Source organism: Bos grunniens, chromosome 8, assembly GCF_055505025.1.
Source record: "Bos grunniens cultivar Pamir isolate PY7600 chromosome 8, Bosgru_T2T1.0, whole genome shotgun sequence".
In the NCBI taxonomy this organism is placed as follows: domain Eukaryota; kingdom Metazoa; phylum Chordata; class Mammalia; order Artiodactyla; family Bovidae; genus Bos; species Bos grunniens.
The window spans coordinates 40,990,552-41,005,778 of NC_141172.1; the positions used below are offsets into that span (position 1 = coordinate 40,990,552).

General features: G+C 41.0%; 1 protein-coding gene across 14 annotated transcripts in view; it reads right to left on the reverse strand.

Moving 5' to 3' along the window:
- The window catches only part of SMARCA2 (SWI/SNF related BAF chromatin remodeling complex subunit ATPase 2), a 180,115-nt gene that overhangs the window by 1,783 nt on the left and 163,105 nt on the right, over nt 1-15,227 (reverse strand). For all 14 annotated transcript variants that reach the window (XM_086415363.1, XM_086415355.1, XM_086415365.1 and 11 more), the window contains 4 exons: nt 9,483-9,588; nt 8,877-8,978; nt 5,509-5,641; nt 795-937 (listed from right to left, as the gene is read on the reverse strand). In XM_086415363.1, the coding sequence (XP_086271489.1) occupies nt 795-937; nt 5,509-5,641; nt 8,877-8,978; nt 9,483-9,588 (484 nt within the window). The remainder of the gene's footprint in view (nt 1-794; nt 938-5,508; nt 5,642-8,876; nt 8,979-9,482; nt 9,589-15,227) is intronic.

The window sequence follows — 15,227 nt, forward strand, 5'->3', positions numbered from 1 at the left end:
TGGTAGGGAACTTGGAAGTCCTCTGGAAAGTGAATGAAATGGACAGCCCTTCAGAAGGCACTGTATTAGAAGCTACCTGGGCTGCCCACAGAGTCAAGGGCAGCACCCCAGACTGAGCTATCCTCTTTGGGTCTGAAATCAGCCTCTGCTGTTTACTTACATGACCTGCAGTAAAACACACATAACATAGATAAGCACTGATTTCTGTAGTAAGGTGAGATTGACATGTATCTTAGGATTATTATAAGCATTAAGTATGGTACCATATGAGATGGTCCTTATGTCAGGACCTGGCTCCATCAATGCACCCTGAATTTTTCAAATTTTAAAAATAACACCTCTAGGTATGTAAAATTCATCTGAGTTCTTTGTATGGCACCTGAAGTAGCAACTCAGATCCAAAACTCTGACATCCTATCACTTTTTCTCAGCCTCTCATGTAATGGTTATTTCCTCCGTATACCACTATATACTAGGTATGCTGGGTGGTATGGCTATAAAATATTAACTGGCCATGCAGAAAACTCCATTTGTAAGTAGGCACTGGGAAGATAAAGGGAAAGAGGGAACTTGATTTAGCAGTTTTTCATTTTTGAAGACAATAAACAAAGCCCCAAATTCTTTGTTATAAATGACGCAGCTCAGTTCACAACCCTCAATAATGAAATCTCACCAAATCTTTACATTTTCAATTCTGAGTAATAAAGCATAGAGGGTGGAAGGGGCATGGGCGTACGAGAGGGAAACAGAAGTGGGGAGGGCTTCCCAACTTCAGCGAAGACAGCCGTACTTACATTTTCATCTTGCTCTTCATCGCTGTCAAAATCGCTCACCACGGGCTTGGCTTTTCCTCGGTTTGGCCTTTTCTTGCCTTTTCCTTTGTCCCGGCCTTTCTCATCCTTTTTATTGAGCTTGATTTTCACCTTAACAGATTTCGCTACAATGAAACCAAACGGACAGCAATGAGGAATCACAGGGGAATCTTTTCACAAGTAGTAAAATGATCCCAGCCTACAGATGACAGACTGCCCAGAATGTCCTTGACTCATGCCTGTTCTCCAGTGGCTGATCCAATTATAGTTAGCACTCTTTCACTTGCAAATGTGTCTTGGTTTGCATGATAAGTTACATAGTCACCCTAAACATGCAACTAGACGGAATGGGGTCCCAGAGGGAAGCTGCGCTGGGTCATTTTCCAGGTCTCTTGATGCCTGAACAGGGATCTTCCTAATAACCAGGATGGTAAAAGCTGCCTTACTGACTGCATGGAGGGGTATGGGCATTTTTTAAAAGAGAACTTTGACATTAAAAAATGTACGTAAGTGTAAAAGGGTTTTTTAAAAAAAACCAATGATTTTACTGTTTAAATAACTCCATTTGACTTAAAAAGTTAACAGCACAGCAAGGTACAAAATGGAAAGTAAAAACAAACAAATGAATTTGAAAGCTTTTTTCTCTCTTCTCTAGTCTCTCTTCCTACTGTTTTCTTTCTGGTGATTATTTCCAGAAAAAGTAGTATACATCCCTATTTGCAAATATATTCATCCCTGTGTGTGTGTATGAATCTCTATAGATGACATAAAATTCCATATAATTTTGTATACAGAGAATATAAAGAATACAAGTATACACACATACAGAAAGATGGCACCCATTTCCACTTTCACAGAACTGTTCTGAGGATAGAAATAAAAACATTTGGAAGAAAGAGGTCAAAGTATTATACCACAATTACAGGTATACATCCCAAGGTACACAGAAAATCTGTCCTCCAGCATTGTTCTGGGACAGGTGTCCCTAGAACAGCATTTTCAGGAATGGATGATGAGGTGACTGAGAATGAATGTCTCTCATTCAAACTCCTTTTGTTGGAATATCATGTCTGGTGGTGTCTTGAGACCCTAGAAATAGATAATTGTCATGGAGGCAATCAGCTCTAGAGGGAATCTCAGAGATGAGAACTTTTCAGACTCCTATGAAGGGGGAGAGACCCACTGAACATTTCCAGAGATTAAGTCTTCCATGGACATGTAGGCTGACAAAAAGGATGAGACACAGCTGTTCTGAAGGGTAGGGACAACATATGCCCTCCCCCCATCCCAAATAGGGCAGAAGCTGGCAAATCCTAGTGCACAAAACAGTATTTCTAGTCCAGGCTTCTTCCATCTACCATACCCACATGTCTGCTGCTTAATGAGCTATAAGGCAGGGACACGTTGCTTTGGGTAGAGTCATTTAGGACAAGAAGAAGAGACTGGGCATGAGAAGGTCTGCCTATTAATGGAAATGTGTGTAAGATGTGAAGGCCTTTAATTTAAAAAATAGTAATTTGGAAAGAAAAAGTGTACTACCTTTCCCTATACAGGCGTAGTTCTTCCTGACACAGGAGTACAGGAAATCCATGAAAGTCAGGAAAAGGCAGAAGATGGGCAGCAAAGGCGAGAAAGTACATGCTCAAGAACACAATCTAAATACTTACAGGAGTGGTGGGCACTGGAAAGCCATCAGGGTCGTGAGTCAGTGGATTGTGTTCCTCCACAAAACCCACCTAAAAGGCTGCCACAGGCTACTAGGCTAACAAACTGGCCCTTTAAGCAGACGGGCCCTTTAAACAGCATTCTAAGGCTCTACGCTACCACCACATAGACCTGTGACAAGTTCTAATTAACCAGGGTGGTAGGCAGAATGATGATGCCTCCCAGAGATGTCCCTGTCCTAATCCTCAGACCCTGTCAATACATTCACTTTGCACTGCAGCAGGGAGCATACCGTAATCCCTTGGGATGGGGAGATTATCCTAGACCAACCAGGTAGGCTCAGTCTAATCACAGGTCCTTCAAAGTGGAAGAAGAGGAGCTCCCGGTTCAAGATGATGACACAGGAAGAGGCTGAACTCGCCTCCTCCCACAGACACACTGAATGTAAGCTACAAATGGGACAACTGCCTCTGAAAAAGATGCAGAAACTGGCCGAGGGACACCTCCACACCGGGCAAATGAGGCAGGTAAGAGGAGCGAAGAGGCTGAGACATAATCTCACAGCAAACCCGACCCCTGGTGCAGTGACCCACAGCTGGTCCAGATCCAGGGATTCCTAAATAAGGGAAAACCCAAAGAGACGCCCACTGACACATACTGTAATTAGAATGTCAAAACTTAAAAAACCTTAACAGCAGCAAAAATAACTTAGGCACAAGGGAACCCCTGAGAAGACTAGCAGTAGATTAAGCAGAACTGGGTAATAACCTATGTGGGGAAAGAATCTGAAAAAGAATGGATGCACGTCTGTGTACAATTGAATCACTTTTCCGTGCAGCTGAAGCTAGCACAGCACTGCAAGTCAACTATACTGCAATATGAAATAAAGTGTTTTAAAAATGGACATTTGTGACAGCATGGATGCACCACGAGGGCAATATGCTAAATGAAATAAATCAGAGAGCAAAAGATACTGTACAATTTCACTTATATGTGAGATTAAAAACTAAACAGATATGGTGGTCGCAGAGATGGGGTGGGAAATGGGTGAAGGGAATCAAAAGGTATACCTCTCCAGTTATAAATAAGTCATGGGGTTTAAGGTAAGCAGGGTGAGTACAGTGAATATTGTACTGCATATCTGAAATGTGCTAAGAGTACATCTTCAAAGTTCCTGTCACGAAAAAAAAATTTTTTTTTCTAATTATGTGGTGATGGATGTCAAGGAGATTTACTGTGATCATTTCAAAATATACACAAATATGGCATCATTATGCTGTATATTTGAACCTAATATATACGTTATACCTCAACAACAAAAAGACTGTGGATGAAGAGGAGGCAGAAGAGAGGGTCAAAGAGATGCAACATGAGGAGGAGACACGAGATGGATTCTCCCCTGGAACCCCCACAAAGGAACGCAGGCTGCTAACACCTCGATTTTGGCCCAGAGAGACCCCCAGCAAACTTGTGACCTACAGAAGTGAGACAGTAAGTGTAAGTTGTACTGAGGCTTGTTTGCGGTCATTTGTTAGAGTTGCCATAGAAAGTTAATACACTAAGTCTCAGGAGAGGTTAGGGAAAAAGTCAACTGATAGCTGGGATATGAAGGGAGCTATTTGAAAACAGATTAGCAATCTCGCTCTAAAATTTGGAACTGTTTAGCTAGAAAAAATTATGTCGACTTACTCATCAAACACTAGGATATAAAAACTAGGGAGTAACCAGACGAAACCGAAAAAGGTGAAACTAGTACTTAAGGGGCAGAATCACTAAAGAGAATAATCCCGAGAGCAGATGCGGGTGTGGGGAAACACTTAAGTGCTCTGCTAACAAAGATGTCAGCTCCATTCTCTGTGGCAATACGTAGGCATCAGATGTGTTTTTAAAATGTGTGCGGTGATTTATGGGTAAGAATGTTCAGACAGCATTATTCAGAGTGAGATTACTCCCTGTTGGTACATTCATTAATGGGTGTTCGTATATATGGCTGTATAAAAACCTCTTTGCTGTGGGAAAATGTTCCTAATAGAAAAACCATGCTACAAAACAGTGTGTGATTCTTCTATAAATATTTGTGTGTAGAAAAAAACTGGAAGGCAACTGGAGTTAAATGTATATCGGGTGATGGAATTTTACCAATTTTCTTTTCTTAAAAATATTTTCCAAGTTGTCTGTACTAAGCATGTATCTAATAAAAAAATTTTAAAGCATACCTATACTGTTTTATCTAGAAGACTGTAATTACTTTGAGAGGAAGTATGGGGTGAAAACATAATTAGGTAAGAAGAAATTTTAGATGTTTTCAAGGCAGCCTTAACCTTTGAAATAATATGGTTACCCATCCAGGCTGGCACTAGATTAAGACTAGGGAGATTCTTGCCTTGGGTGAAAAACTTGAGAGGGCTCCAAGATTCAGTAACCAAGATAAATACCAGTCGATGTGATGTTTTAAAAGCTCAAAATTCATGGCCAAAAAAACCCCATGATGAATAAAATATCAAAACTTAGAAGACAGGATCAGTATCTGATCCACGAAGGACAAAATGCACCACAGTCTGAGTGTCAAGGTGGTGATTCTCAAAGTGCAGTGCTGGATGCACCCCCTGAGCACCCAGTGGAGACACGAGCCTCCCAGACCCCACCGCAGGCAACCGAGTCAGAAACTCAGGGGTGGAGCCCAGCAGCCACCGAGTTTAGAGACCCACTGTGCTGGGTAACAGCAAGGTGGTATTAGCAGCCGCGCTGGTAGAAAACGTCTATTACACTGATTTCCAAAGGCAACATTCAGTGTGTGCTGTGAGCCTGGCCACGTGCTACGCTCTTGCATGGTTGGAGGTGTATCTAGAAGCTCAGTTTTACACAGGCGGATGCTGAGCTCCAGCAAGGTTAAGTCCACTGCCAGGGTTGCCCAGAAAGGCCACAGAAGACCAAGGCCTAAATCCAGATCTGCCTGACTCTCACATCTGCCCTGTGAGAAACGACGCAGGTGGCCAGGGCCCAAGGAAGTGGAGACACCACGTGGACTCACCCTCTGACTCCGACTCTTCTTCATCTTCCTCTTCCTCCTCGTCATTGCTTTCATCCTCACTCTCTTCCTCTTTGGCAATTTTCTGCCGAGCGCTTTTAAACACTGACTGTAAGACGATGGAGTCTTCATAGATCTAAGGGGTCAAAATAGCAACCGTTAAAATCCCCAATCTGAGGGCCTGAAATTCACAAATGCAGCGTGCTCTTTTCTTCCCTGTGCCCACACCTCTGACACCCAACAGGAAAACACCAAACTCAGATCTACAGAGAGATTCTTATTGGAAAAGTCCACATACAGCTGAACTAATTTCAGCATCTGTGTGTGTGCGCACATGCTTGAGAGGGAAGGGTGGGCTTCTCATTTTTGACAGCAAGACTAGCAGACAGCAAAAATGTCCTCTCATTTTTGACAGCAAGACTAGTGTTTAAAAAAATGTTATTTCTTAAGAGATCAAATTTGTGGTTACCAGAGGCAGGGGTAGGGGAAGATAGAATTGGATGAAGGTAGTCAAAAGATTGGAGAAGCAAATGGCACCCCACTCCAGTACTCTTGCCTGGAGAATCCCATGGACGGAGAAGCCTGGTAGGCTGCAGACCATGGGGTCGCCAAGAGCCGGACACAACTGAGCGACTTCCCTTTCACTTTTCACTTTCCTGCATTGGAGAAGGAAATGGCAACCCACTCCAGTGTTCTTGCCTGGAGAATCCCAGGGACGGGGGAGCCTGGTGGGCTGCCATCTATGGGGTCGCACAGAGGCGGACACAACTGAAGCGACTTAGCAGCAGCAGTCAAAAGATACAAACATCTAGTTATAAGACAAATAGTTACAGGGATGTAAGGTACTATATGGTAAATATAATCAATACTGCTGTACATTTTATATGAATGTTGTTAAAGTAAATCTAAGTTCTCATTACAAAGAAAAATATTTTTTTCTATTTCTTTGATTTTATATCTATATGAGATGATGGATATTCACTAAACTTACTGTGGCAATCATTTCATGATTTATGTAAGTAAAATTATACTGTACACTATAAACTTACACAGTGCCTTGGGTCACTAAAATCTCAATAAATCTAGAAGGAAAAAATAAATCAAACTGTATTTCTTAAACTGTTCCATCAAGTACTGTGGTATAGCAACTTTTTTTTTAAAGGTGCAATTCTCCTAACAAAAATGGAAAACCATTATTTATTACTGACTTTATCTGTGCCAGCCAACAGTATTGCAATAAATGCTTTATTTCTAGTGTATGCACATATGTGAGCACAGCCCTGTGCGGTTGCTGAGAGAACTCTAAAGTTCAAAAATGGCCCTTTTCCTCAAAAAACAGAAGTACCATATGATCCAGCAAGCCCATTCCAGATATATACCCAAAGGAACTGAAAGCAGAGTCCCGAAGAGATGCATACACACCCCTGTTTACAATAGCACTGTTCACAGTAGCCGAGAGGTAGAAGCAGACCACATTTCATCCATAGAGGTATGGATAAACAAAATGAGGTATCCATATGGTGGAATATCACTCAGCCTTAAAAAGGAAAGAAGTCCTGTTACATGCTATACGACATGGATGAACTTTGAGGACACGATGCTAGGTGAAATAATAAGCCACTCACAGACAGACAAATACTGTGTGATCCCTTATGAGCTGTCTAGAATAGTCAAATTCATAGAAAGAGAAGGTAGAACAGTGTTTGGTGGAAAGATTACAGAGTTTCACTTTTACAAGGTGAAAAAGTTCTGGAGATCTATTGCACAACAATGAAAATACCCTTCATGCTGCTGAGCTGTACACTTAAAAATGGTAAAGAAACACTGGGATGGGGCCACTGGGGCAGAATTTCGCCAGAGACACTATAGTTTAGCTGGATCTTAAAGGTGAGGATGATCCTATCAGGGGTCAGAAAGAGGGGTTTTTAGGAAAGGGGAGCAAAGGAAAAGATGAGGGGGCAAGAATCACAAAGATGTGTCTGGAGTGGAGCCATCATCAATTTCCTGGTTATGACATGGGATGGCTGTTATGCAAGATGTTACTATCAAGCAACTCTGTATTTATATTCTTTCCTACAACTGCATGTGTATCTGGGGAAGTGGGTGTTTACGGGACCTGTCTTATTGGACTATGAACTGTTTAGGTTGAGGAACAGCAAGGAGTGAGGATATAACCTCAGAAAGCAGACTATGATGATTAAATTCATTCTACATTTTAATAGTACGTGGGGAAGCTCAAAGCTTGGTGGGCAGTGGACAGAATAAGAAGGTGCTTAGAGAAAGATAAACCAACATCCCGGTGGGTCTGGAAGGGAAGCCAGTCGAGAGGCCATTTATCACCCCAGGTCAGGGGTGAGGCAGTGTGGCAAACGGGGGGTGGTGGGTCAGGGTGAATATCACGATGCAGCCACAGTCCTGTGAAGAAGCTCCAGTCTACCCACAAACCGTAAGCAGGCATTCACGAAACCCTTCCGTACTGAGCCTCGGACTTAACCGTGTCTTAGTTTTCACCTTCAATTTCTTTGACAAAGGCTTGCTTTCAAGACCTGTTGTTTTGGTCAAAATAACAGTAATATTAAGTCCCATTAACTGGAAAGGTATATAGTCTGTTCAAGGCACATTCTGAGGAGGCCCACATTCTCCAATTTAGTGACTAGGACTGACATGAAGATTTAAAAGCCCGATCAGGAAAGAGGCCTAAGGAATTTGATGGTGGTTTAACACTGCATTGGTTGGCAGACACGCTGGCCTGCCTTCATGTTCTTTCTGCTTCCTGAGTATGAGAGCATAGATGGGAAAAGGAGAGTTCCTACAAAAGGTGAGTGGAATTGAGGTGTAATTAAAGCGAGAGTGTCCTCCACCTACTTATTTTAATAGAATTACTTAGACTCATACCCACTAACTGCAGAGAAAGAAAGTAAAGAGAATTGCAGCTGACCTGATAAAAAAGCATTTTTGTAACAATTAGAGGTGATGGTTGTTTTTGCTATATAATTTTTGTTTTAAAAGAAAATAACAGTTTCACCTCCCGAGGCAAAGTTACAATCAGAAAACCCAAGGTAAATATAACCAAATACACCATTTCTATAAAAGCAAAGATTGTACCTCTAGCTTTTAGGCATTATATTAAGTTATTAACTTAAATTCCTCCTCTGGTTAAAAGCCAGGCCTTAAAAGGGAAGCACAAGTAGGAACTAGCATGGATATGGTACAAAGGAGCTGGCATTAATTTAAAAATGCCAAAGCCTCGATTGACTTACATAGGTAAGTAACATGGAAAGATAGGCTTTTATTTTTCCTTTTCTTCTGCCAGGATAGAAAATATTTTGCTGAAAACAACACAGGCATGTTTAAGGTTAAACGTGTCTCACCTGGGATCCCTCCAAGTTGAATGTCTGAGCATTGTGACAGAGGAGCATGACGTCTTTCTCCAGGTCACCCAGGCTCCGGTACTTATGATTACGAATTCTTTCCTGATGGAAATTTTGGATAAAACAGAGTTCGGGGGTGGAGGGGGGGCGGTGGTGGCGCAGGGGTGGGGGAGGGTGGAGATAGAAATACAACAATCAATACTTGGTTAACGAAGCCTGATCTCCCCTTTGTCTTCCCAGTAGACAGTCCTGCCAGAAAGGTGGGGCTACACAACCCCAGGGGGCGCCATCCACAGAGACCACCCTGCTTCCAAGGGGCAGTGAGGAGCATGTGACGGGAGCCTGTAAGAGCTCTGGGGTCATGGGAGCAATCTGAGACTTCTTAAATAAAATGCAGTGTAATCACTATGAACCCTCAATACGATGATTAAATAACGTACATCTAAAGGCACAGGAACATCCTGACCTTTTTAGTGCTGAGCCCTGGTGGGTGTCAGTGGCAGTAAGATAGGTCACCACTGTCAGGTCCTAATAATTATGATTTTTTCAACCTATTTACATCTCTATTTTATTTAAGAAATAAAAGTTTGTAAACAAAAGATGTACCTTTATTTTTTTGAAATCCACCGGTTTCCTAATTAATTCATAATATTCTGGTAATTCTTTTCTTGAAGGTAACTGAATGAAGACTTCACTGAGCTGTCGCCCTGAACTGTAGGGTGGGGGAAACACACAGAACCATAACAGATCACGCACTGCTGAGACAAACTTGTGTTCTCTTTCAGAAAATGTCAAGAAAGCAAAGGGCATCCCATGCATAGAAACATGGGGCTCTTTAGAGCAAAGAAAATCCTATGACTAACGCTATGAGAGATTAGTCCCTGGTGCTAACTTCAAAATCACACGAAAATACCAGTAGGTCTCCACTTCTGTCATATATGTATGGGAAGTCCACAGAGTGAATCTCTTCAGTTTGATACAAATATTTAAAATATCCCATTCCACCAAAAATTCCATTTCTAAATGAATAATAATTGAATTGGTTATAAAAAAAATAAATACATGGACTTTCTTTCCATACCCCTTTGTTTTCACATTCACTGTATATTCAGAAAATAGTATGTGAGAACATACTCTGGAAATTCACATGAAAAGCTTTTGTATGAACTAGGGCTGTCTTATCTTTGCAGTCTTATTCCTTTGAGAGCATTTTTACACACTGTGAACCACACGTACCTTTATTATTATTTGCCGGAGGAACCCCTTCATCTTGCCTAACTCCATTTTGTGTGTATGAAGTAATTTGTGCAGAAAAGAACAAACATATTTAGCAAGTGTGGCTGCCTCATGCGCCTGGGATCAGTGCTGTACCCTCCCCCCGACCCCCTCAATTCATGGTAGCTTTATTTGAAAGCACATTTAATAGCAACAAATCTGCACATTTTGTAATTTTGAGAAACAGACTATAATACAATATAAGCATTTAACATTACTTAATGTTAGAAGCAGACACAATCAAAGGAACAAGATATAATTGAGGCTCAGGATCCTATTTTCTGACTGAGCCTATCTAGATCAATAACAGCTTGGGAGATATGGTATAGTCATTTTTCACAAAAATCTCACTTCCCTTACAATGCCATCTCCACTTCTTTTGTGAAGCCAGAAATACATGTAAAAAATAAAAATAAATCACTGCCATGTAAATTTTGGAAGGTAATCCTAGGAGTGAGTGATAATGCTAGAAGCAGCAGCAGAGAATGAGTGACAATATGCTGTTTTAATCTATAGTCCCAGTCGTATAATTAAAAAATAATCATAATGACAGTTATCATAAAAAAGGCATGCGCAGTAACTCAAATGGTTGCCTAGCAACCAGTGGGGAAAATGCTGAAGTGCAAAGGGGCCTGCATAAATTAACCGAAAATCCTGTCAAAGGGATGGGTGAGTTTTTCTGTGATACTGGGTCAGTATTTAGTTTTATTTTTTAATGCATATACAGGCCTCATGAATACTAAAACCAGGGGCTAACTCACGAGGTATAAGAAGACTGGACTTTGATAGGAAGCTGGATTTTAAAGATTACTGTGGCAAGAACCAAGGTGTTCTCTTGCCCTCAGCCACCCCTACCTCCCATTTGAGGTTGAGAAATGTGACGGTACCACCATGTATTATACCATATAGAATATGAAAAAAGCCATTTCATTTGCTGTCACCTTTGACACAGGGCCACAATCTCTGGTCTGTTTTTCTTTCTCCCATTCTGAGACTTAAATACACAAACATTTCACCAGTCTGTTAATGAATATCTGAAAGGCAATACAGGAACTTATAGATATTCATTTTTCTGTTTACAATTGGCATTCTTTATACCCTAGCAACAGTCAGACCTCTCTGTAATTTTGGATTTAACACCTGACCCTCAGTGACATCTTCAGTGTCATTTTCTACATTGCCAACAGATGGTGTCATTTTTCTATTGACGGATTACAAGTATATCTTTGCTGTGTACACCTGTCCATGGACAGGTGGAAATGGACATCCTCTCAATTTCATCTGTGCTACTAGAGAAGTAGGAAAGAAGCAGTTTGCACTGAGGGTGTGGTAAAGCTCTTTTCATCAGGGACAGAATGGCTCAAACAATCTCGATCTGATGTCCTGGTCCCAAGACATATTCTAGAACCTATGAAGGAGACAAGTCCAGAGTTATCTATGCTCAATAAAAGAGACAGCTGAATGTCCTGAAACTCAGGACCAATACCTGTAAAATGACATAAATTTACTTGGTTTCAAAAACAAAGGCTCATGTGGCTTAATATTCCTATCTCACTTTGTTTATCCTCCCCCCACCCCCAACACCTCCGAAGAACCAAGGACCAGAGCTGAAGGAAGACCTGGACACCATCTAAGGAAACCTTCTTGTGGTTTCACTAGAACCATCTCCATTCAAACCCCTCAATCTGGCTTTCAGAGCCCTCCTCAGCTCCTTCTCTGCAAACCCCGTGTCTGTCCTGCTAATGTGACTCTTCTGGTCAGAACAGCCTCTCTATGCATACTCCCAAGTACGTCAGCCGATCCCCTCTTTATCACAAATTCCAAGTCTCCCACCTCTCACTCCATGGCTAGAACATTCTCTATCCTTTCCTCCCTTCAAATATTCCATGATCCATCCAGGATCAAGAAACTGTTCTCCTCAATTAAACAACTCTTGGTACCTTGCTGCTCAGAACTTAATTCTATGTATGTTGGGTTTTCTCTCTCCTCCACAGAGCATGGGAACACTTTACGTGCAGTCAGAACCCTTCCCCCATCTCTTATCAGAGGGGATAATTCTCATTTCAACCCCAGGCAGGAAATGTCAGGTGGTCCTGAAGGACATTCAGCTTTTATATAACCTATAGAATGCACGAGGTAGCTGGACCACTTGCTAATGTTGTTATGATAACTTATTTTCCCCTAAATTAAAGGTTTTTTTAAAAAAGTAAAAAAAAAAAAAGAAGGCAGCCTGACAGAGTTTTAAATTCTTGGCATTTCTTTCTCAAACTTAAGCTGAACAAATGCTTTTTCAATATACCTTCTCAAATACTTTTTTTCTTCACTGCCAGGAAGTTTTTTTCCCCTAAAGTACAGAACAATGGACTAATTGTACAATGATTTGCAGAAGGTGTTCCATTTCTTATCCTACCCCCAAGGCATTTTCCATTATGTCATTTTATACATTTAAGGCTTGAGCAGAAATTATAATTTCCAAGTGTGCTGTTTGCCATGGCAAAAGTGATACCCGTCCCCCTCCTCCAAAATGGTCTGATTTCCCACGTATTTCATACAACAGTCTATCACAGAATAAGAAATGTGATCCTATAAGATGTAGGGGGTGGAGAAGTAGAATAACCTAAAATACAAACATAAAGGAACCCACTGCATTTAACAGAGTTCGCAGGTGCTGGTGGGCAAACACATTTCCTCTCCAGAGGTCAAAGAGACACCTGGCTATGCTGTCATGGTACATGAGATAGAAAAGCCCTACATGCCACTATGCTAATGGCGGTTTGCAAGTCCTGCATGTAGAGTTTACATGCTTACACACACACACACGCACACACGAGATTTGCTTTGCTGTGCTTCATCTGGGAGCCAGTTTTTCTCCCATTACCTCCACAAACAGAATGGCAAGAATTTCACATCTCTTCTACTGTGACTTTAAAATGATGATTACAGACATTATAAATGTCACATAAATACCAGGTCTACCTCTGATTACAGTTTAGGTAAAGCTGGAAGAGTGCATAAGGCTGTAATACTAGCTTAGAAACCTACTCCTTTAAAATGCTGCTGCTGCTGCTGCTAAGTCGCTTCAGTCGTGTCCGACTCTATGCGACCCCAGAGACGGCAGCCCACCAGGCTCCCCTGTCCCTGGGATTCTCCAAGCAAGAACACTGGAGTGGGTTGCCATTTCCCTCTCCAATGCATGAAAGTGAAAAGTGAAAGTGAAGTCGCTCAGTCGTGTCCAACTCTTCGCGATTCCATGGACTGCAGCCTGCCAGGCTCCTCCGTCCATGGGATTTTCCAGGCAAGAGTACTGGAGTGGGGTGCCATCGCCTTCTCCGAAAATGCTGGCTAGTATGTGTTTAATGATATTGGTTAAGGGTCCTTTTAAAAACATTTTTTTGGCTGCTTCATGATTTGTGTTTTTACCTGCCAAAGCTGATCTACTGACAAGAATTCCTAATGGATACTTCTGGAAAAGTAATCTCAACTAAAGCTGAAATAGGTTTTGTTTATATTTTTTTATATTTAATGAATGAATATAAAAATGTATGGTTTTCTTGCCTCCATAAGAAACTTTCATCCTGATTTAGAACACCCACTTGTAGTTGGAAAGGTTTCACAGAAAATTATTAGAGTCCTAAAGGAGTCAAACATAGGAAATCATTTGAGAAGAAAACCATAAAAACTGGGTCAGCATTGGAGGGCAGTAGGTGAAAGCATGTGTCTTTTTATAGGGTCAGATTCCTATAGGGTTTAGTAAATACCATTTAAAAATACACTTAGATCTGAGTAGCACTCTGCTTATCCGGGAAGCCCCCAGAAACCTGAGCCAGTCATACAGCAGGGGTCAGAGCACTTGCACTCTGCATTCTCTGCTGAGGCCTCTCATCTGAATCTTACTGAGTACTGATGGACAATACCGATAACTCCCAACAAGCCTGAGAATCTGACTTCCCGGCTTCTTGAAGCATATAGGAGGTAATACCAAAACAGAATGGGATGTGGGCTGACTAGCTTTTGGTAGTGGAATGGATAGCTGTGAAAATTACCCCAAGGGTTGTTTAAGGACTAGATATACAATGTGCCTATCAACCAAAATAAGGTTACCCCAGGTTTATGCAAGGTACATGCCCCAAAGTTAGGAGACTTAAAGGGCTCGCTCAGCTCAATAAGAAAAGCACCAAGGCTCTAACAAGTCTTCAATGCAATCATACTCTGATGTATGGTTTTGTGATTGGTAATCTACTCTAGGCAGAAATATGGATAAAGATATATACATATGTATATCATATGTACATGTAAAGATGTTCATCACAGGATTATTTAAAATAAGGCAGCCAATATGCTAAACAATTAGGGGAAAAAACAAGTGAGGGAATGCTAGAATCTAAAATTATGTAGTTTTAAATTATGTGCCTTAAAAGACAGGAAAAATGCTCAGTATGACATTCAATGGAAAAAAACCAACAGGATATCAAATTGTAAATGCAATACACATTTCAACTACGTTTTTTAAATGGCATGAACTAAGGACCAGAAGGAGAAATGTCAGAGCATAAATAAACATTAATAATAATGTGCTCTTGTTCAACAAAATGAAGATTTACAATCTAATATGATTTGGAACCATACTGTCATCCATAAATAAAGTAGACCTCAAACACTTTCCCGGGTTACCTTCTTTGAAAGCATGCTATAAGTCAAAAATCTAATTTGATTTTTCCCAGAGAAACGTCGTCTGAGGAGCATATGACCAAGTATTGTTTATGTCACCGTAAACAGCACAGTTCGTCACCGCCACCTTTTAACTCTTCCATATAAAGCCAAATAAACAGAATAATAGAACAATAATTCCATAAATTTTTTATTTTAAAAAAGTAGATTTTAACAGAATCTACTGTATAAAGTTCCTATCTATTCCTTCAGAATTTCCTCATTGAACTTACAATGAAGTAAGTTCTCACTGAACTTACAGCAAAGCAAAGGTGATGACCAGGACATGAGGTTTGGAGTATTATTTATTTATTGTGTATTTGGACAAGCATTTTGAGGAGACGACTGAGAAGATTTATCATCCGTCAC